A 20,680-nucleotide genomic window follows, 5' to 3' on the forward strand; every position below is an offset into this window, starting at 1 on the left:
GGATCTGAACCTAAAATTGCTACCAATGGATGCTTACGTTTTTAAAAGATGTTTTATTAGATCACCTAATTTTATTTTGAAGACATTCAAACCATGGTGTATACTGATTGTCAGAATTGTGGCTCTGAGAACTCGTTAAAAACCTAAAATTTAGGTTATTTTTTAATTAAACTAAAAGGATACCTGATCAGAATGTTTCTGCAATAGTAAATTAGCAGCATTTAAAGTATAGATCTCTTTGCATATTCACTGGACATTAGTGCAGGGGATGGCAATGTCATATCTTCATGCAGCTTCCAAATTGCCTGTTTTGGCTTTGTAACATAAGCAATTGCTTGATAAAGACTGAGGAGATTATTATGATTGTTGGTGTAGTTGATCTATGAATCACAGATCAAATATGAGCTAAAGATTCAGTGATTAAGGCAGTTGTTTTTGCCATCAATTCTCCAAAGGCTTTAGAATGTATAACAGTTTAATAAAAGTTTTACTATAACAAAGTTTCGGAATAAAAATATTAGCATACAAGTTTAATAAAATATTTATTCAACTAATTCCATCCCAGCAACAGAGCACAAGTGTGTCCCTCTCTGTTTCTCCAACGTTGTTATTTTACATTTTAAAATAGGTAAAGAAGGCTTGTTCAGAAACAGAAGGTATTTTAATAAAACTATGGATCATTTAATAATAAAATACATGCATGCAACCATAACAAAAATTAAGGATATAAGATGAGCATACCAAAACTCAGTAAACTAATTCCTTTATTTTAAAAGTATAAGAAAGAATACATTTAAATGTTCTGTATATTCTTGAGGAACTGGAGATGCGGGGTTGGCGGGAAAGGGAAGTTGTATAGTAAAATTGTATTCCATGTTATTCCAATATGATGGGAAATCTTGGAGGGGAGGCAGGCAAACCAGTTTAAAAAGAGGCATGAGGTAATTAGGCTGTTCCTTAATTTTTCAGCACGAAGACGTGATGTCCATCTATCCAAAGAACAAGAGAGCCGTCTTCCTTCACACTGGTTGAAAAGTAAAGGGGCCCATACCACAATGGCAGATGCCCTGTGGCGTCTTCGAGACTTGATGCTACGAGACACCCTTAATATCCGTCAAGCATACAATATAGAAAATGTTTAATCACATACATTGCTTTTTTATTTGATACCAACATATAAAGAGTTTTGTGGAACAATAGCTGTTTTAGTTAATGGCTGGGGAGAGATAACCAACAATAATTTTTATTGCATTTTGCTGTACATTGCAAGACCATTTTTATATAAGGACACTTTTAATAAGCATCTTTCACTTTGTTATATTAAGTTGACCTTATCAAATACACAAACTTTTGCATATGTTCCCTTTGTTTAAAAGGCAATTTCATATTTGATTATAAGTGTAGTCAAGGTTTCATCTTTCTTGTACTTATTACTGAGAATCTAATGCCATCAGTTTTTTGTATAAAAAAGATAAAAAAGCAAAACAAATAAGTGTTTACAAATTAGTTTGAAAAATACAATGGAATGTGAAATTAGTCATAGTTTACCTCATAGAAGAATGTGTGTACATGTGCTTGTGTGTGTTAACCACTTCCAGCAGAAATAGCAGTTGGATGTGAACTGAAAGGCTTTATGTAAATAAAGGTAAAGGGTGCGTCAACACTAGTAACAATTGGATCTGTGATTAACCACCAGCACAGCTCCACTGGTTGTAGCAACAGTGGAAGTGCTAGTGTAGAAAGGACACAGATGTGCTTACTGCTGTGTTGTCCAACTGTGTCCAATTATTTGATGGTGTCAACAATGGCCATTGAGATCCAGATCAGTAACAGAATACACGTACAAACTGAACCACAAATAAATGCATTGGAAAGGTAAAATGCTTTATCTGCCAAGACCTGCATTCAGGGTTCTGTGACATCACTTACACGTACAGCAGGGTAGGGAGCTGCATTCCTTGCATGGGTTTAGGTTCATTAATATTTGCAAGAGAAATGCAGAACTTTGACTTTATTTAGGTTTTGGAAGATAAATAAAAGAGGGGGAAAGACTGCAGCTGATTAATTTTAAAATGATTTTAAAGTCTATATATGTTCTGTTAATGATTTGGTACTGTAAGAGATTTTTGTATACTTTTTTTTTTTTTTTTTTTTTTAAGTGTTTCAGTTCACTATAATGAAAGTATTGTTGTATGGCTGGAGAGAAATTTAACACATAATTCTAGCTTTAAAATAAAATACTACAGCGTGTGTAAAATCAACACAATGTATACCAGGGTTTATAGATAGGAGGGAATAGGTTGCTTGCATTGCAACTTTTTTCTTCCTAATCACTAGGTACGTATGGTGTGTTCTATCCACATTTCAGGGCTGTGACTTCCTTCTGTTCAGAACTTGCCAGTTAAAAACAAATTAACAAACAATCTTTTTGACTGCAAAGTTGTTTATCAGAGCCAAATACTTTTATGATACTTAATTTTTGTAAATAATTTAGATATGCAGCAAACAAAAAAATTTGGGAAAGCAAAATGACTTAAAAATCTTCTACTAGGGTCATTTAATAAACACTGAAACATGTATCCGAAAGAACCAATCTGCTGATATTTTCTCATCTAACATTAGAGTGAAATATTCATCATGTGGAAATGTGTTTTAAAAAGCACTGGAATAGAAAAGTCTTCCCTGAGCACAATGTGCATATTTTCACTTTAAAATAGTCAGCATTTTGGTGCCTAGTTCAGTGACATGCTTTGTAGTGATGAGGAAAATGTGATGTGCAAGTATAAATTGTGATTGATCTTACACTATTTGTTAAATTTTTCAGTGATTACAGGAAACATTCTTTCATATTTTCTGGTAGTCATTTAAAGATCAAGGTCTTCAGACGTGATACTAATATGAAGGAAAGGGAAACAGTATGGAGAGAGAGAGAGAGAAGTGATTTGTAAATTTGAGCCCTACATGTAATACGACTATGGCACATATACTTTTTGTTTAGTTTAATGCCATTTGTAAACAACCAACTCTAAATTTAAATTTAATGTAAAACATTTTGCAAATATATTAAACCTCCAACATGTACAGTATCATTTTAATGTACATTTAAATGACCATAAGCTTTGCAGATTTTAGCAACAAAAACAGGACATTATGCTGAATCAGATAGGCAGCAAGTCCTAATTTTTGAGTATTTAGAACCATCATGAACTGTATCACTACAATCAGATTCTCTTATTGCTAGACGTTAACAAAATTACACCAAAGAGCCTGGAATTAATTTTAGTTAAGTTATTTTTTATTTATTTTTAATTTTTCTTTTGGGCACTGGATGGGACTCCCTTTGGAATCTATACATCTCAGATCTTTAATTTGTCAGAAAGGTCAGTGTTGAACAACCCCAGCATTGCCTCTTTCCCACCGTAGGGAGCCTTCACCGCTCCTCCTAGCCCAGGAGCAAGAGATTGGAACTGTAAACCAAATCCTGGGTCTCCTTCATGGCAGTGCAGAGCACTACCATGAGGCCACTGGGCTGGCCCTAATCAATTATATTAAACTTTTTATTTATTTCAAAATCATGTGTCTGTATATTGCGGGCATTTCAGTGGAGAATGCAGTAAAATTTAGGATTATTTTCTAACTCTGGTTAAAAAGACATGCCTCTTTTTGGGAGTATTTGAATCCATAATTTATATTTCACCATGATTTACTGTATTGGCATAAATGAAATTTTCATATAAAAAAAAGGTTGCATGGGAAATGGTTGGCTTCTGTGAGAGTGAAAAATAGATTAATTTAGAATCTGTATTTTAGTAAACTACTTGGAGGCCGTTAATTGTTCATCTTCTCTTCCCCAGTCCTCCCCCCTAATCCCTCCCTTTCCTTCAAGAGAAAACTTACTGTTTGTGTCAAAATTTGAAAGTTGGTGTTGGTGACTTTTCAGCATATGTTTTCGGACCTGGTTAATCCATGTTTGGTTTTTCCTTACATCTGTGTACCCAAAAAGTTAGTGATAACCAGGCTTATAAAATGTATGTACCATCAATTTGTTTGAGGCTTTTTAATTTGAATAAAAATAGTTTGCAAAGTGATTTGGATTAACCAGGTTTGATTGTCCCATGAAGACTTTTGTTAAAATTTTATTTCAAGCAGCTCTGACTGTTGCAAATCCAGATTTTATCAAGACTTTGGAGCAGGAGGTGTGTGGGGCTTTGTTTTTGTTTTGTTTTGTTTTAAGAATCAGTAGAAAGCAGCATTCAGATTGTCCTCTACACAGTAGGAAATCCCTGGGCTGTACTGCCAAGGACAGTGATGCTGAACGATACAGCTCCAATATTTAAGCCATGTTGGATATGACCTTTTGATCAGCAAGAACTAAAGAGCAGCCACCAAAAGAAGCAAACCCATGATGATTGGCATGGTAAGATTTAAACCAACCCAGGCTGCCATAGCACAAACTGGCAATAAAAAAAATAAAATAAAAATCCCATGATTCCAATGTTTGTGTGTGCATCCATACTGAGAATAAAGAGCAGGCCTCTAATTAGATCCTAGAAGTAGGCCCGATTCAGGACTGCCTCTTATATATATTTGGGAATTAAGCTAAATTAGAATACTAATGGTGAAAAAAGCACAGTCTATCTGTAAACCTGATATTCAAAGACCTTTACCTAACATTTTAAATCACAATTAAAATGAGGATGGAAATGTTTTCTAGTTTTATTTAAAAAAAATTACAGGGGCTCCTATCTAAGGATCTATGTGTCTGGCATAAATTGGAAACACAAATCATGTCAAATAGCCAGCAGGACACACAATGTGATGTTTTTAAGTAACTGAATTAACAAAAGTTAATGGTTCTCAAGAGAGGAAACATTTATTCTCAAGAAACGTAATGTCTGTCAACTTTTTAAATGGCCCTTCACAGCCAAGTGCCACAGGGGCCTCTGTACAATCCATTTGAGCAGGAAATTTCCCAAACTTCATACTGTTTCTGCTTGAAAACTCAGTTCTTATATTCCTAATACTTATTCTATTTGCCATCAAGTCTAATTTAGATCTTAATGATACAATGGACCAAACTTACTGCTGACATTAGTGGGCCCAGATGAACTGTAGAGCTGTGGCTGCTTCAACCAATGCTGAATTTGATTCACTGTCTCATTATTAAAGCAGAGCTGGTAGCACTACCTACAGTTAAGGTTGCCCAGCACTTTTGCAAGACCCTGTTTTCAGTTACTTTGTCAGACTTTTTGCTTATTGTGCATATAAGGATCATTCAAAGGGTGCAGTCACACACCAGGCTCCTTCAAGGCTTTTTCTTCAAGGTACTGGACTGCTCCCCGGAATGCATGAAAGATCAAGTGAGGGTTTCGGGACAGGTAATCAACTCTTCAAAATGGTGGTCAGCCCAGGTCAGCGTCCACTAGGGCATGCCCATGAGCCTTCTAGATCCTTTGATGCTCACAACCAGTGCCAGCCTGGAAGTCTGGTGAGCATACTTGGGGTCCCAAACAGCTCAAGGCATCTGGAACCCAGAGGAAAGGACCTACAGCATAAGCCTCCCAGAACTAAGAGCAGTCAAGCTGGTGCTGTGACGGTTCCAGTCCAGCCTAGAAGGAAACTAAGTCCTGATTCAGATCCTATAACATGACCACGGTTGCTTATGTGAACAACCTAGGGAGGAACAAGAAGCTCAGGACTACAAGCCGAAACAATGAAAATCATGCAGCGAGCAGAACAGTCTCCTCTCCTTTAAGGGTACATCTACACTACCGGGGGGAGTCGATTTAAGATACGCAAATTCAGCTACGTGAATAGCGTAGCTGAATTCGACGTATTGCAGCCGACTTACCCCGTTGTGAGGACGGCGGCAAAATCGACTTCTGCGGCTTTTTGTCGGCGGCGCTTACTACCACCTCCGCTGGTGGAGTTAGAGCGCCAATTCGGGGATCGATTGTCGCGTCCCAACGGGACGCGATAAATCGATCCCCGAGAGGTCGATTTCTACCCGCCGATTCAGGCGGGTAGTATAGACCTAGCCTAAGGCAGTCCACATAAAGGGAGACATGAATTAGAAGGCTTAGCAGGGGCAAGGTGAACAATTCTGAGTTGTGCCTGAATCAGGAAGTCTTTGAGTTAATCGTCTGATCATTCAGTTTGCCCTCAACTGACCTATTCATGAACAACATGTATGCGAAGAGACCAAAGTACTTCACTAGGGAGGTGCACCTCTGATTCATGGGGACAGATGCCCTGTTGCACAGATGGCCACATGGCCTCCTCTATGCATTTCCACCCTTCCCATTATTAGGGAAGATGGTCCAGAAAATAAAATGAGAGCAAGTGACAGCAATATTGGTAATCCCATATCGGCCAAAGAAGCCCTGTTTTTTGGACGTGATAGAGCTGAAATTAGGACTACTGCTACAGCTCCTAAAGAGACAGGACATCCTCTCACAAAGTCCTCTTCTTCAGTCATACCCAAACTAGCTGCACCTAATAGCCTTGTTATTGAAAGGGAAGCACTAAGGTTTGTCCTCCAAAGTCATCAGGACAGTTCTAGAAGAGTGGTGACCTTAAAAGCATGCCCCTCTATCTAGACCAAGTTCTGAGACTGGTGCAGGATCACGAAGCTAATCCTAGGAATCCAGGAACTCTGGCTATTTTGGATTTTTCTCTGTGAAAGCTTTGACAAAGATTTCCTCCAAACTAGTACCATTGCATCTCAGGTGTCTGCCATTAGTAGTGTGGTGTTTGCAAGATCCATGGGTTCTCTGGCAGAGAGGGGCTTTCTTAGGGCAGTCCGATTAGCCAGCCGGTGATCAGGCCTCATTCCCAAATGGGCCCTGCCACTTATACTAAGAGCCATGACAAATCACTGGTGTAAGTGTCAGCATTTTATTTGTCCATCAAGACTTGCTTTCTGATAGAATGTCATGTCCGCCAGCCGAGTATTGGAGCTGGCAGCACTTTCTGGGCAGGAGACTTACTGCGTGTTTCATTAAGACAAGGTGGTGCTCAGAACTCCGGAATTATTTATCCCAAAGGTGAACTCTTCTTTCCATGCTTCCAAAGAAGTGATTCTCTCTTCGTTTTGTCCAAAGCCACAGCACCCCATTGAGGAAAGGTGAGACAGATGTTAGAAGACTTTCAAAAGCCTTCTAACATCTATCTCAAATATACAGGGTTTATGAGGAGTTTGGGTGCCGTGTTTGTAGCCTTCCATCTGAAATGCCAAGGACTCAGAGCTTCCAAGTCCTCTATTGCTAAGTGGATTAGATCAGTGGCTCTCACCCTTTCCAGACTGCTGTACCCCTTTCAGGAGTCTTATTTGTCATGTGTCTCCCCAAGTTTCACCTCACTTAAAAACTACTTGCTTACAAAATCAGACATAAAAATACAAAAGTATCATGGCACACTGTTACTGAAAAATTACTTGCTTTCTTATTTTTACCACATAGTTATAAAATAAATCAAGTGGAGTATAAATACTATACTTACATTTCAGCATATAGTATGTAGAACAGTATAAACATGTCATTGTCTATATGAAATTTTAGTTTGTATTGATTTTGCTAGTGCTTTTTATGTAGCATGTTGTAAAACTAGGCAAATTACTAGATGAGTTGATGTACCTCCTGGAAGACCTCTGCGTACCCCCAAGGGTACACATACCCCTGTTTGAGAACCACTGGATTAGATTATGTATTGTGGAAGGATACAAGGCATCAGAAATTTCAGTTCAAGAAGGGGTCAGGACACACTCCCCACAATCTTTGGTGACATCATGTGCAAAAAGAGCTCATGAATGCACAGCAGAAATTTGTAAGGCAGCCAGCCAGCCAGCCATATAGTCAACTGCTACCATCGTTAGCAAGCATTACAAGGTGGACTTCCAGTTCTGTGCAGTGGTGACCTGAGCAGAAAGGTGCTGGAGGTGATGGCTTAGAAATTATTTTTGCCTTTGAGCAAATGTATACACGGGGAGGGGATACTGTTTTCCTTTTCTTCTGACCTTCTCTATACCCTCCCTACATCTGTTCATTGCTCAACAAGTCCCAGAGAATTGTGGGAGATGCTGGGCTGCAGAATAGAAAATTTCTTATCGATAATTTCCTTTCTGTTAGCAGTGTCTCCCACAATTCTACCCACTCAGCCTCAAGCCAAAAGGTCATCTGCTGAGTGGGATCTTTAACATGGGACTTTTTTTTTCTGTTGTGGTCCACTGAACATAGTTGGTCAATTACCTCTGAAGTATTTGTTACTAATATTATTGCAATTTTTACAGCTTTGGAATAACTCATCTGTCCACAAGTGGGAGCCAAGGGGGCATGGCCAGAGCAGCCCAGGTGTCAAGAACTATGGAAGACACTGCTAGCAAAAAGGTAATTAAGAGTAAGAAATTTTCTATCCCTGTGCTCTTTAGTGCTGGATCTCAGGCAGCATGAAGAAGGAAGCTCATTAACTTGAATGCAGACGGAACAAAACCCGGACTGGGGTGGTGGAGTGCTAGAAGGAGGAAATTGGTATAAGGAAACTGGGACTTGCTGGGCAAGATGACTGGTGTTAGAAGCCAGTCAAGGAAAAGGGTGGGGGACTAGGAGCCACTTGTGGGGAGGGGGGGGGAAGACTGAGATCAGATGAGGAGCCCATCTCTATGGGTATGTATGTGAAGAAGACAGACTGGCTGAGCGAGAAGACTGGAACTGGGAACAGGCAGAGATTGGGGATCAGACGAGGAGTCCAGAGGGAGAAGACTGAGACTGGTTGGAGAAGTCAGTGGGAGCTGTGCTTTGAACATACAGTGCTATAAAAATGCTAACTACTCTGAAAAATCAGAATGCAGAGGTCTGAAATTGGGCAACCAAAATTTATGGATACTTTTGATAATCTCTGTGTTTCAGTATCCCATTTATAAAAAGGGGATACTAATATGACCTGATCTCACATGGGAGTTATGAATATAAATTCATTAATACTTGTGAAGCACTCAGATACCATAGTGAAGACTACCATAGAAAAGTGAATTAAGAAATAAACAATTCTGTAATCAGTGTTGGGTTTGAATAGGGTGCAATTAGTATGGAATTGGGCCACATATTAAGCCATGAGAATAAACAAAATATTGAATAATTACTAATTCAGTGAGCATGCCTTCCTGTGCCCTAAATGATGCAGGGCTACGTCATGGGGAAGGGGGGGGGGAAATAGTGTACAGTAACTCCTCACTTAAAGTTGTCCCAGTTAACATTGTTTCGTTGCTGATCAATTACGGAACATGCTCGTTTAAAGTTGTGCAATGCTCCCTTCTAAGGTTGTTTGGCAGTCGCCTGCTTTGTCCACTGCTTGCAAGAAGAGCAGCCCATTGCAGCTAGCTGGTGGGGGCTTGTAACCAGCGTGGACCGGCAGTTCCCCTATCAGCTCCCCACTCCCCTAAGTTCCCTGTGCTTCGGCAGTTCAGCTGTCCCTCCCCCCACTGCCATGTACTGCTCCTGCCCTCTGCCTTGGAGCTGCTCCCAGAGACACCTGCTTGCTGTGCAAGGGGGTGGCTAATGTCAGGGTGCCCCTCCCCCCTACTCCGGCACCCCTCTCCCCTACTCCGGCACCCCGCTTACCCCTTCTCCATATAGAGCAGGGAGGGGACACAGACAGAGAGCGACAGAGATAGCTTGGGGCAGCAGCTGCTGTCTCACTTCTGAGCCACTTAAAAAGACAATGCACTTAGGAGTGGGTAGGCTTACTTAAAGGGGCAGTGTGCATCTCTCTCTTCCCCCACACACAAAGTGTGTGTCAGTGTCTCTCTGCTATGCTGTCTCCCCTCCCTCCTGTTAGTGATGCCTTGATGAGAGGCTACAATTAACAACAAAGTGTTAACCCTTGAGGGCTCAGCCAAGTGCTAGTTCATCAGGCATTCCCTGGGAAATATCCCTCCCTCTTCCACCCTCTAACTTCACCACCTCAACCAAGCTTCACAATCATCATAGCTGTGAACAGTATTAAATTGTTTGTTGTGTATATCTATATAATATATAGCTTTTTGTCTGGTGAAAAAAATTTCCCTGGACCCTAACCCCCCCGCCCCTCCCCCCACACACATTAATTCTTATGGGGAAATTGGATTCGCTTAACATCATTTCTCTTAAAGTCACATTTTTCAGGAACATAACTACAACATTAAGCAAGGAGTTACTGTAATTAAACACTATCATCATATATTTGCATGGAGAAGGGGCCAAATTTTGTACAGGTAAAATTATTGCATTTTTCTAATTAAGTTCTTGACTTTGCAAACTTAAGTTAGAAGTTAACACAAACTGCAGCACAGAAGTTTGGCTTGGCACTGCAGTTTTAATAAGCAATTTTAATTCAAAATATTGTATTACATGATAGGGTGACTTTCCTGCATTACTGAAAGGCCTTTGTCTATTGAAATTAAATGTTTTTAGTTCTGCTAGGCAGCTTTAAGACCAAAAAATTGTTTTAAACAGCTTCCTGTTGTCCTTGAGCAGTATTTTCCTTCTATAGAAGCAGATCCAGGCATCAATTAAAAGAATTCAGTATTTGATATATTTCTGTTGCATGTCCCTCCGCACTTAAGGATCTAAAACGATAACTTTTTCCAAGACCATATCTATGTATCTCACATTCATCTCCTTATCATCAAGGTGGCTGCAGTTGGTGCAACAATACTTGTATTTAGTCAGGCCTATATGGATGGATGACTCTTCAAACACACTCTAAGTGTAGCAAGAGTATTTTTCCATAAAATCTGTACTATTGTATGGGGGGAGGTAGAGCAGTATGTTGGAAAGAAAACAAATCAGACAAGAGCAGTTTCTATCAATACAAGCAACCCAACCAACTAACTATGGAAATTGCCTATGTGCCAAGATACAAGTATATTCAATGTAAAACTTAGCTACTTTTCTTCCGCTTAATCTGGTTACAGTGGGAGTTGTCTCAACATGCATAGAAAAGAAGCAGTGGTACTTTGTTTATTCAGTTAAGTTCACTTAACAGCTTTGCACAAAACATTCTTCACCCTTCGATTCAGAAAACATTACTGGAAAAGATTCTAAAGTGGGTGAAGGAAAAATACATTCTAAAAATATTTTGGAAAACCCTGTTTCATAGACCAGGCACTGAGTGCATTAGTCCAACTTGCAGAGATGTAGTCTTGTGAATGCATTTAACAGGAGTGACAATTCTCTAAACTATTATTCACAGGATTCAAGAGTTCAGGGTATTTCTGACAAAATGGTTCAGTACAAAATTCATCTTTCTTCCATCCTCTGCTCGTACTGTCTCTCCGACCGTTTCCTACGGTAAACATCATCTGCCGTGAAGACATTATTTGAGATTTTAGGAAGAGCCAATAAACAATCTTCCAAGAACAAAATCCTAAATTTGTGAAGTTTGATGCTTAGGAACTTTCAAAGCTAGTTTCCATTTATAGATGCTGACAAGAATTTAAAGAATGAGTTAGAGTCTAATCTACCCTCTTTAAAAAATAAAATCACTTCCATCTTGCCCAGAATTGCTGTTTTATCCAAGACAGAATATACATTTTTTTTTAAATTTCTATATCTGAAATATGATGTAGCCAAGGAATTGTGTACCTTCCCATGGAAACAATTTAAAAAAAAGACAGCACAACTGTTTGAGGGCAGGGCCAGATTAAGGTATAGGTCTGTGCCTAGATTCCTAGTTCCTGGAATATCACAAAGGCTTCAGAATCTCAGCATCATTTAAAATAAACTTGCCCCCCCCCCAAAAAAAAACAAAACCTACCCTGTTTCTAGACTTGATGCTTGAAAAGAAAGGATTGAAAAGCTACTCCACAGAATGAAGTGTTGACTCTGAAAAAACACTGTTCTGGGGGGCCCTGGTGATACCACACCAGCAAAGGAGTGTGAGAGAAGGGCTTTGATTGCCACTGCTCAATCACAGCTCCACTGGAGTGATGTTAGCAAACCCCCACCTCCAGGTTTATGAAGGCTGAAGTCTCCCTCCTTTGGGTGGTAGTGGTGCCTGTCTCCCCCCAGCAGACATCTTGTTTGGGTGGCACTTGCCACTTGAGAGGAAGCTGCATGGTACACAAGGCATGGCACAAGCTAGAAACCACCTGTCTATCCCCTACCCCATGCCACAGAATGCCTAAGGCCCCATGTTGCCTTAAATATGGTCCTGTCTGAACTTCTAATTCACAATAAATACCAGTGACCAGATGAGTTCCTGTAGTGGAAAACAATGATTCATGATCAGTTTTACCATGTATGCCTGTTTCACAAAAACAACCAGTTTTGAAACAAGTAAAACTGCAGAATTAAGTGAGACAGCTCTGCCTTTAGTGCAGCATCATTTAGGTATATGGCATTCCTGATACATGGAGGAAAATAAACTAATCTGCTGAAATGCAAAGGATGTTTTCTAACTAACATGCTTTGCTTCATAACCTTACCACACAGCAGTAGTGCCAGTGGAAGATTTATATGCAAAACAAACCAATCAACCCACTAAAAGCAACTAATGTGAGACATTGAACTGGGAAAAATATTAGTTTTCAGTTGTGGAAAATGATATATTTAGGTGTTTGCAAATGTAGAAAACATCAGGATATATAAAAGTATTCCTGCATGTGAAGTGTGATGGATTGTTGCATCATACCAAACAGCAACATTGAAATGTTACTTAGTTCCTCTTTCTGAAATGTCCCTATATACACAAGTTTAATATGAGGCTTCTTTATTAAAAGAAAAGACTCCCTAATTAATTGCTTCCATAGAGTTTACTTAGGTAAATAGCAGTTTGCTGAGAGGAAGCCACTTTAATGCAACTCATTAATCTTTCAGGTGTACAACAGCCAAATTAATGTTTTACCTTCATTGCACCTGGATTAAAAGTGTGACACTCAATATACTGATACTGACAAACTGTTTTGCTTGGATGGTTCTGATTCCACTGTTGACAGGGCATTAGGTAGAGTATCTTCAGCTGCTCTCAGGCTGAAACAGAACCTGCAATGGCAAGTCTTACAATACAAGCTACAGAGCAACAAATTTTCAGATTTTTAAAAATGTAATGGGTCTTTAAAGTTTAAGCATACTTTGGATGCTAATTGCTTAACAGTTTGTTACTTAAAATCTTAAATCGGATTTTTAAACCAACTCTAATGAAAGCTGCTGATAAGTAAACAAAAATAGCACTGGTGTGCTCTAGCATGCCTAGGGGAATTTAGTTCATGGGAACTGTAGTTTACAGATAAGAAAAATGAGGATGTCTGCATCCTGGAATAGTAGAATATTTTAGATAGTAGATCACCAGTAACAGCAGGCAATTTCAGGCCGACTTCACTAGAGAAAAAAAGTATTGGATCCAAGAGCGGAATATGTGCAACTTGACAATACTCTCCTGCCACTTACAAAATGTCTCTTCGCCAAGCCGGACATTGATCATAAACCACTCCATGGCTCCCCCAAGGAGAAAGAAGAAAGGAAGGAATCTGTACATGCCAAAATGCTGCCTTCCAGGCACCAGCCCCAAGAAGTATCTTATTTTTCTCCTCATCAGCATTTCAGGGATGACAAGAGGGTCTCCCGTCCACCCCCAAACAAGCTGAAAGAAAGAAGAGTTGTGGAGTCAAATAAAGCGTTTACGAGCCCAAACAACCAACCACAGGCTGTTTCTAGGGCGCCAAGGTGCACGTGGGAGAAGGGAAAGGCTGGTCACACAGTAAACAAGAGCAGCAGGGTCTTTGCCACTACACCATTCCGTCCGCCCGCCCCTCGGGAGCAGCTGAGCACGGGTGAGAGGAGGCAGTCGGCTCTCGCCTCCTGCATCTTCACAGCCGCGTTAGCTCCACGCACCCCGACTCCCATCCACGCACAATAGCCTCCAGCTTGAGCGAACAGTGCAGCGGGCGGGGGGAGCAGCAGTGCGGACTCAGCCAGTATCAAGGGGAGGGGAGGACGTGTTAACCCCGAACACACTAGTGGGGGCAGGGACGGGGGAGCTGGGGCCTCGCCGCCCCGCAGAGAACAAACCTACAGGCCGCTGTCCGAGTTCCTGCCGCGGGAGCCCCAGAGCCTCCCCCAGCCTGTGTGGTGGTCTTGAGGGCCCCAACGGTCACTCATATAACGGTCCCCAATCCGGATATGTCCCCCTCCCCCCTCGGGAAGTTTGAGTGCAGCCAATCGGGGGCGGCGTCTCGCGATCCGTACGAAGGACGACGACCTGTCTCCCGTCCCACTTCGGGCGCGGAAGGGCGAACGCGAGGAAGCCAGCGCAGCTGCGGCGGGCAGAAGAAGCGTAGCGGGCACGTGATCCAGGCGGGTGCGTTGCCGCTTGCCTGATTGGTCAGAGCGGCTGAAAATGGAAGGGCCTAAGGAGCGCGGTTGGCGGAGGGGTTGTAGCCAAGGGGCGGGGTCTGCCAGGTGACAGACAGCCCCAGCGGCTGTGTGTGGCTTCCTCTCCTGTTCTGTCAAATCGCCCTCAGTCCCTGCGGGTCTGGGGCAGGGCTGGCAGCCTTCCAGAAGTGCTGTGCGGAGTCTTCATGTATTCACTCTCATTTAAAGTGTCGTGTGCCAGTCGTACATTTTAACGTTTTTAGAAGGTCTCTTTCTCTAAGTCTATATTATATAACTAAACTATTGTTCTATGTAAAGTAAATAAGGTTTTTAAAATGTTTAAGAGGCTTCATTTAAAATTAAATTAAAATGCAGAGCCCCCTGGACTGGTGACTGGGACCCAGGCAGTGAGAGTGCCACTGAAAATCAGCTCGCGTGCCGCCTTGGGCACACGTGCCATGGGTTGCCTACCCCTGGTCTGGGGCTTATCGCCCCACCCCCTCTAGCGCAGGGGGCGCTGCTATAGGTCACCGCCTGTGGCGGGGGTGCCCCGCGCAGGGCTCGACAGGTGGGGCCAGTGACCAGGTTCTTTCTCCTTGCCTTTGGCTTTCAGGCGAGAGCCAGGATGCTGGGCCCTGGCCGGAGTGTTGGCCCCTTGCCGATGGCTCACTGGAGCACGACCAAAAACTGAACATGGTTTAAGAAAAGGCGGAGGTGGCAGCCGCGGCAGGAGGTACCGGAGGATACCGGCTCCTGGTCGTCCGAGAGAGACGTTCGTGAGCTCACAGGTGAGCGGCTGCTTTTAATAAAATGGGCTCTGCTTTGTCTGCAGAGAAGGAGACGGTGCATAATTTTTTATTACGCATCGCTAAAAAGCGGGGAGAGAAGCTTCCCTCTGACGCGTTGTCCCGTTTGTTGAAATGGGGGCAGAAACGCGGGAATGTACAAACAGGGCCTTCAGCTACAGGACATGCTGAATCAGTTCTCCCATTTGGCCAGTGAGAGCCATCCCCCGCAGTCCCACACATTGCGAGCCCTGAACCAGCCCGGCTTTCCTGTCACCAATGATGTTTGTACCCCAAAGTTCCGGGCGGAGTTCCCGGGGCAGGGTGAAAAGTTGCGGAATAGGTTGAAAAGAATGGCGGAGCCAGGCTTATCTAACTTTGAAAGGACATATAGGAAAAAACCGCCGGATAAGATCCCTCCGGCGAATGATGTAGCTACCCCCTGTCCTCATTGTGGTTTGTGGGGCTGCGCGATTGGGTGCACTGGACGGGATAACGTGTCCACGCACCGGCCACTGGATGTCGCCAACCCGTTTGCTCATCCGATGTTTCCACCCTGCGACATGCTTCGGACAATATCCCGGGCGGCTCGGGCCCCCCAGACTCCGTACGGCGTTGGCACGGACTTATTAGGGAAGCCCATATAGAGGGGGAATTTGCGCCTGAGGCTTATCCAGTAGTAACACCGGATCCACAGAACCCCGTGGCACCGGACTTGCACTTGTTTGTCACAGCCTAAACACCTAATAATGCTGTACTTCTGTTTGTTCAGACTCCTTATTATAGGAGCAGGGGTCTTTGTATGTCCAAACTCTGTACCTTTTGTTAACCCACGACAAAATGTTTGAATCACCTGGGCGAACCAAACTGGCCAAAAAGCCCTTTTTGCTTGTTCATGGCCACCCCATCGGATCCCCAATGGTTTTCGTGGGTATTTATGTAATGTTATGTTTTTTAATAGTTCCCAGTTGTTAAATGTCACCTGTCGTCAGTTTTATAGGTTCAAAAAAAGTAGTCAGGTGGCTAGTAATTGTCCTAATGTTAGTTGGACCCTCCTATAGGCCTTATTTAAGAAAAAGGGGGGAGGTGTGGGGATGTATCATCCCTACACCAACCTAATGAAAAGTTCCATGAGGAGGTAAGGGTCATGATGGGACACTTGCCAGGTAAACAAATCATGGCCTTATGTAAGGCCCCCTGGTGGTCTAGGATTATATAAGATGATCATGGCCTTATGTAAGGCCCCCTGGTGGTTTAGGATTATATAAGATGATCATGGCCTTATGTAAGACCCCCTGGTGGTCTAGGATTATATAAGATGATCATGGCCTTATGTAAGACCCCCTGGTGGTCTAGGATTATATAAGATGATCATGGCCTTATGTAAGACCCCCTGGTGGTCTAGGATTATATAAGATGATCATGGCCTTATGTAAGGCCCCCTGGTGGTCTAGTATTATATAAGATGAGGTAAACAAATCATGGCCTTATGTAAGGAACAGTTGAACCAATCGGTGTGGGGCTATACATGTGATAAACACATGATTCTCCTTCTTGTCCAATCCGTAGATGTGTTATTATAGCCTAATTGTGTTATGTAATGTTGAGAAAAACTATAAAAGAAAGCTTGCAATAAACAGAATTCGGATTCAGCTTGCAACCACATTGGTCGTGTGCTTTATCCGCTCCGCCTGGGACCCCACAGTATTGAACTTCAGATGCACAAATAAACTGACAGATAGTATCCCCAACACAGTTATTGCTCTTTGCATCCTCTTGTCTCTCCCAGTTTCTGTGGCCAGTTGTGAGCGAAGCTTCTCGAAGCTCAAGTTGATAAAAACATACATGCGAACATCAATGTTGCAACAAAGACCTGTTGGGCTATCTACCTTGTCAATAGAACATGACATTGCTTGCAGCATTGACTTGGAGGAACTTGTTTCTAAATTTGCTAAACTGAAAGCGCGGAAAAATAAATTCTAAATTATAACGTGTTACTCTGTGACAGTATATTGTGTATAATGTATGTGATTTATTTTAAGATCCATGTTATGTTGTGCAAAGTGAAAACAATAACAATGTCAACACTGTCAGGTTATTCATTTATTTTCATTAAATATGTAGACTAAATAATTAAATTAATAATTTTTCAAGCCGAACGTGTATTAATTCTAATGAATAATGCCACATTATGCAGCATTCATTTTTGAAAGTTTTTAATAAGCGATGCTGGGAGGGGATGGGGGGGGCGCAAGGTGGAAGTTTCGCCTAGGGCGCAAAATATCCTTGCACCGGCCCTGCCTTGGGCTACCGTGTTGGTCTCTTGGCGATGGATCTCAGGCAAGGGGCCTGGGTGCTACGCCTTGGGCTGGGGTGTTAGTCCCTTGCCAAAGGCTCTCAGGCTTGGGGCCAGGGTGTGGGTCCTAAGAGAGGGTATTGCCCCCTTGCTAGAATTCTATGTGGTCAGGGGCCCTTGGCCAGGGTTTTTCCCACTTGCTAATGCCTCTCACTCTCTGAGTAACTTTCTGTGTTGCTTATCTGTGTAACAGACCAGGAAAAAGAACCAGGAGTACTTGTGGCACTTTAGAGACTAACAAATTGATTTGGGCATGAAGCTAAAACTCACTTCATCAGATGCATGGAGTGGAAAATACAGTAGGAAGATATATATATATACACAGAGAACATGAAAAGATGGGGGTTGCTTTACCAACTCTAACGAGACAAATCAATTAAAGTGGGCTATTATCAGCAGGAGGAAAAATCACTTTTATAGTGGTAATCAGGATGGCCCATTTCAAACAGTTGACAAGAAGGTGTGAGTAACAGTAGAGGGGGAAATTAGCATGGGGAAATAGTTTTTTGTTTGTGTAATGACCCATCCACTCCCAGTTTTTATTCAGGCCTAATTTGATGATTGTTGGTTACTATCGACCCCCTCCTGTGATTTCAAGGCTGTCGTGAGAGAAGAGTTGACTACATAGCTTCACAGGGAGGTGTGACACCCAAGCTGAGGAATCTAGTCAAATGGTACCTTCAAATAAGCAAATTTACACATACTTTCCCCTAGATTGAGGAACCCCCAAATGTCAGCCTGGATAAGTGAAACTGAATTAACCCTAAGAGATAGTACTGTGCAGTGAAGCAGCATCAGTGATGCACAATGACAAATGGGCACAGAATGTTAAACCTGAAATCCTATCCTGAGCAGGAATATGTGTTTACCTCTGATATAGAGCTGATGGCTCTGCTCCTTTCTCCCATTTTGGGGATACCAATAAAATATTTTGTTTTGAAAGTAACTAGTTTATTTTCTGCAGTACACCTGCTCCAAGCTACGAAGCTGTACAGAAAAAACTCCAAGCACATCTGAACAAGACTAATATTAAAAGCTGGCTTTCCGCTGCTGTAAACCCCATCAAACAACAGAAAAGGTTAATGAGGTATCCATCTCATGTTTAAATTTCTTTTGTGGCTCTGCTTGGCCACTGGCACTGCATTTCAGAGAAAGTTCATCCTTCCATGTGTAACCCTTCTGCCCATCTAACTTGGCAGCAACAAGGGCCGGGTTCTGTATCTAGGGGTTCTGTTTCAATAACGCAATGCAAAACCAGCTCGAGCCCCCACCCAGTGACCTGGGACAATTACATACCACCCCCTGGGCGCCTCTAGGAGGCAATACTTCCCCTCTCGCAAGCACGGAGTCTGAGTGTAACAGAAAATGTTTAATAAGACAGGATTGATTTAAATACTTCTAACTGTATTATAAAGGGCAAGGATTAACTTATTTTATTTTAATTAAAATGCAGCTTAATGCTTTTAAGAAGTGTGGTTAATAATGGGATTATGAATGCTATTTCTAAAGAAATTCATTGGCAGCCTACTAAATATACCATCATTCCATGTTTTTATCTCATCATGTAAACCAAAATAACCTGATCAAAATGCCCTGGGACAGTGTTCAATGTGTGTATGAGGTGTGTAATGATCAGTTGTTGCAAGACTTATAGGTAAGGCTAGGAGTACTTGTGGCACCTTAGAGAGTCTGTCATGGAGGTCACGGAAGTCATTCCGTGATTTTCTGGGACCTCCGTGACTTCTGCAGCCGGCAGGTGTGTCTGATCTCAGGGCCGCCCAAGCAACAGCGGTGGTGGTCCCAGGCTGGCGGGGTTGTCCCCCACTAGCAGCAGCAGCAACAGTCCCTGGCCATACATACCCCATCTATGAGCACCAGCGGATGCCCCAGAATCCCCCCTCCAGAGCAGCAGCTGCACCCCCGGAGCTCCCCAGAATACCAAAAATGTAGTCAGGGGTATATAGTACAAGTCATGGACAGGTCACTGGGCCCTGAATTTTTGTTTATTGGCTGTGACCTGTCCATGACTTATACTAAAAATGCCCATGACTAAATTCTTAGCCTTACTCATAGGCCATGGAATTGAAGAAAAAAACCCTTCCCTTTAAAAATTGTTTTGGCTGCATCTATAATAGCACCCGTGGAGTTCTAGTGTACACAATGCTCCAGCAGGTTTCAAAGTAACAGCCGTGTTACTCTGTATCCGCAAAAAGAACAGGAGTACTTGTGGCACCTTAGAGACTAACAAATTTATTTCAGCATAAGCTTTCGTGGGCTACAGCACGAAAGCTTATGCTGAAATAAATTTCTTAGTCTCTAAGGTGCCACAAGTACTAAGGCTCCAACAGCTTCCAGCGTGTTTTTTTTTCCTTCTCATTTTTATTTTTTTACACAGCTTTCAAATCTGCTGACTTGTAACAATGCATGAAGAGGATGGAATATTGTATGCATCTGAAGAAGTGGGCTGTAGCCCACGAAAGCTTATGCTCTAATAAATTTGTTAGTCTCTAAGGTGCCACAAGTACTCCTGTTCTTTTTGTGGATACAGACTAACACGGCTTCTACTCTGAAACCTGTCTACAATAGAGCTCCCAGCAGTACAGTTGAACTGGTGGTAGCACTAATGGGCTTTTCTCTTAAGTTCCCTAATGTAGATAAGGCCATAGAAACTGAATATGGAGAAGATGGTATGCATCTACTCCATCTTCCCGGGTAAGGGCAGAATTATTCTCTTTACTGCTTTCTTCTGTGGTCAATCCAGTTGGAAATAACTCAGGCTACTGGACGCTCCCATTTCTTCCTTTAAATAGTAACTCAGAAGAACGGAAGTCACATCCCCTTCCCCCCACGCTGCCACGCACACCAAAAAACCTCAAACACGCAGAGCCCTGAGTATCGCTACCGCAGAGCTGCAATAAACAACATTTAAATACCCTCCAGCTATATGGGCGAAATGCTTCATGGGAGCTGTAGTACTTGGCGCGTCGGTTGCCTGACCAGGTCCCTAGTGAAACAGTGGGGAGAACTACAAGTTCCGTGTCGCCGCGCAGCCCCGGGGCTCACACGTGGCGGCTGTGTAGACGGGACTTGCTGGTCTGTAGAGACCACCCCTGCAGCCACCAATCGCTGGCTCCTCTGCAGAATCCAGGATTGGCTGCTTGGCCCGCCTCGCTCGGCTGCTCATTGGCTGGCAG

General features: G+C 42.5%; 2 protein-coding genes across 15 annotated transcripts in view; one reads left to right on the forward strand and one right to left on the reverse strand.

The window, feature by feature from the left end:
* Nucleotides 1-4,088, forward strand: part of PBRM1 (polybromo 1) — a 79,445-nt gene extending 75,357 nt beyond the window's left edge. For all 12 annotated transcript variants that reach the window (XM_054033390.1, XM_054033393.1, XM_054033402.1 and 9 more), the window contains one exon: nucleotides 970-4,088. In XM_054033390.1, the coding sequence (XP_053889365.1) occupies nucleotides 970-1,142 (173 nt within the window). In that variant the 3' untranslated portion in view covers nucleotides 1,143-4,088. The remainder of the gene's footprint in view (nucleotides 1-969) is intronic.
* A 6,892-nt stretch (nucleotides 4,089-10,980) lies between these two features.
* LOC128840426 (small integral membrane protein 4) lies at nucleotides 10,981-14,319 on the reverse strand. Of its 3 annotated transcripts, none has more exons than XM_054034395.1 (3): nucleotides 14,220-14,319; nucleotides 13,422-13,614; nucleotides 10,981-11,335 (listed from the first exon to the last, which is right to left on the reverse strand). In XM_054034395.1, exons 2-3 carry the CDS (start codon nucleotides 13,570-13,572, stop codon nucleotides 11,274-11,276), a joined length of 213 nt encoding a protein of 70 aa, XP_053890370.1. In that variant the 5' UTR covers nucleotides 13,573-13,614; nucleotides 14,220-14,319; the 3' UTR covers nucleotides 10,981-11,273. The 3 variants fall into 3 exon arrangements, with proteins under 3 accessions (XP_053890370.1, XP_053890369.1, XP_053890368.1); XM_054034394.1 differs by having other exon boundaries at nucleotides 14,047-14,303; XM_054034393.1 differs by having other exon boundaries at nucleotides 14,043-14,302.
* Nucleotides 14,320-20,680: the final 6,361 nt, after the last annotated feature.

The sequence above is a fragment of the Malaclemys terrapin genome, chromosome 7 (assembly GCF_027887155.1).
Source record: "Malaclemys terrapin pileata isolate rMalTer1 chromosome 7, rMalTer1.hap1, whole genome shotgun sequence".
NCBI lineage: Eukaryota > Metazoa > Chordata > Testudines > Emydidae > Malaclemys > Malaclemys terrapin.

What these genes read in the sequence shown, in the direction of transcription:
- LOC128840426 (XM_054034395.1), bottom strand. Translation starts at nt 13,572, where the DNA reads ATGCTGATGAGGAGAAAAATAAGATACTTCTTGGGGCTGGTGCCTGGA. An exon ending in GCTTGGCGAAGAGACATTTT is followed by an intron (nt 11,336 to 13,421) that starts GTAAGTGGCAGG and finishes TCTTCACGGCAG; the next exon opens with ATGATGTTTACCGTAGGAAA.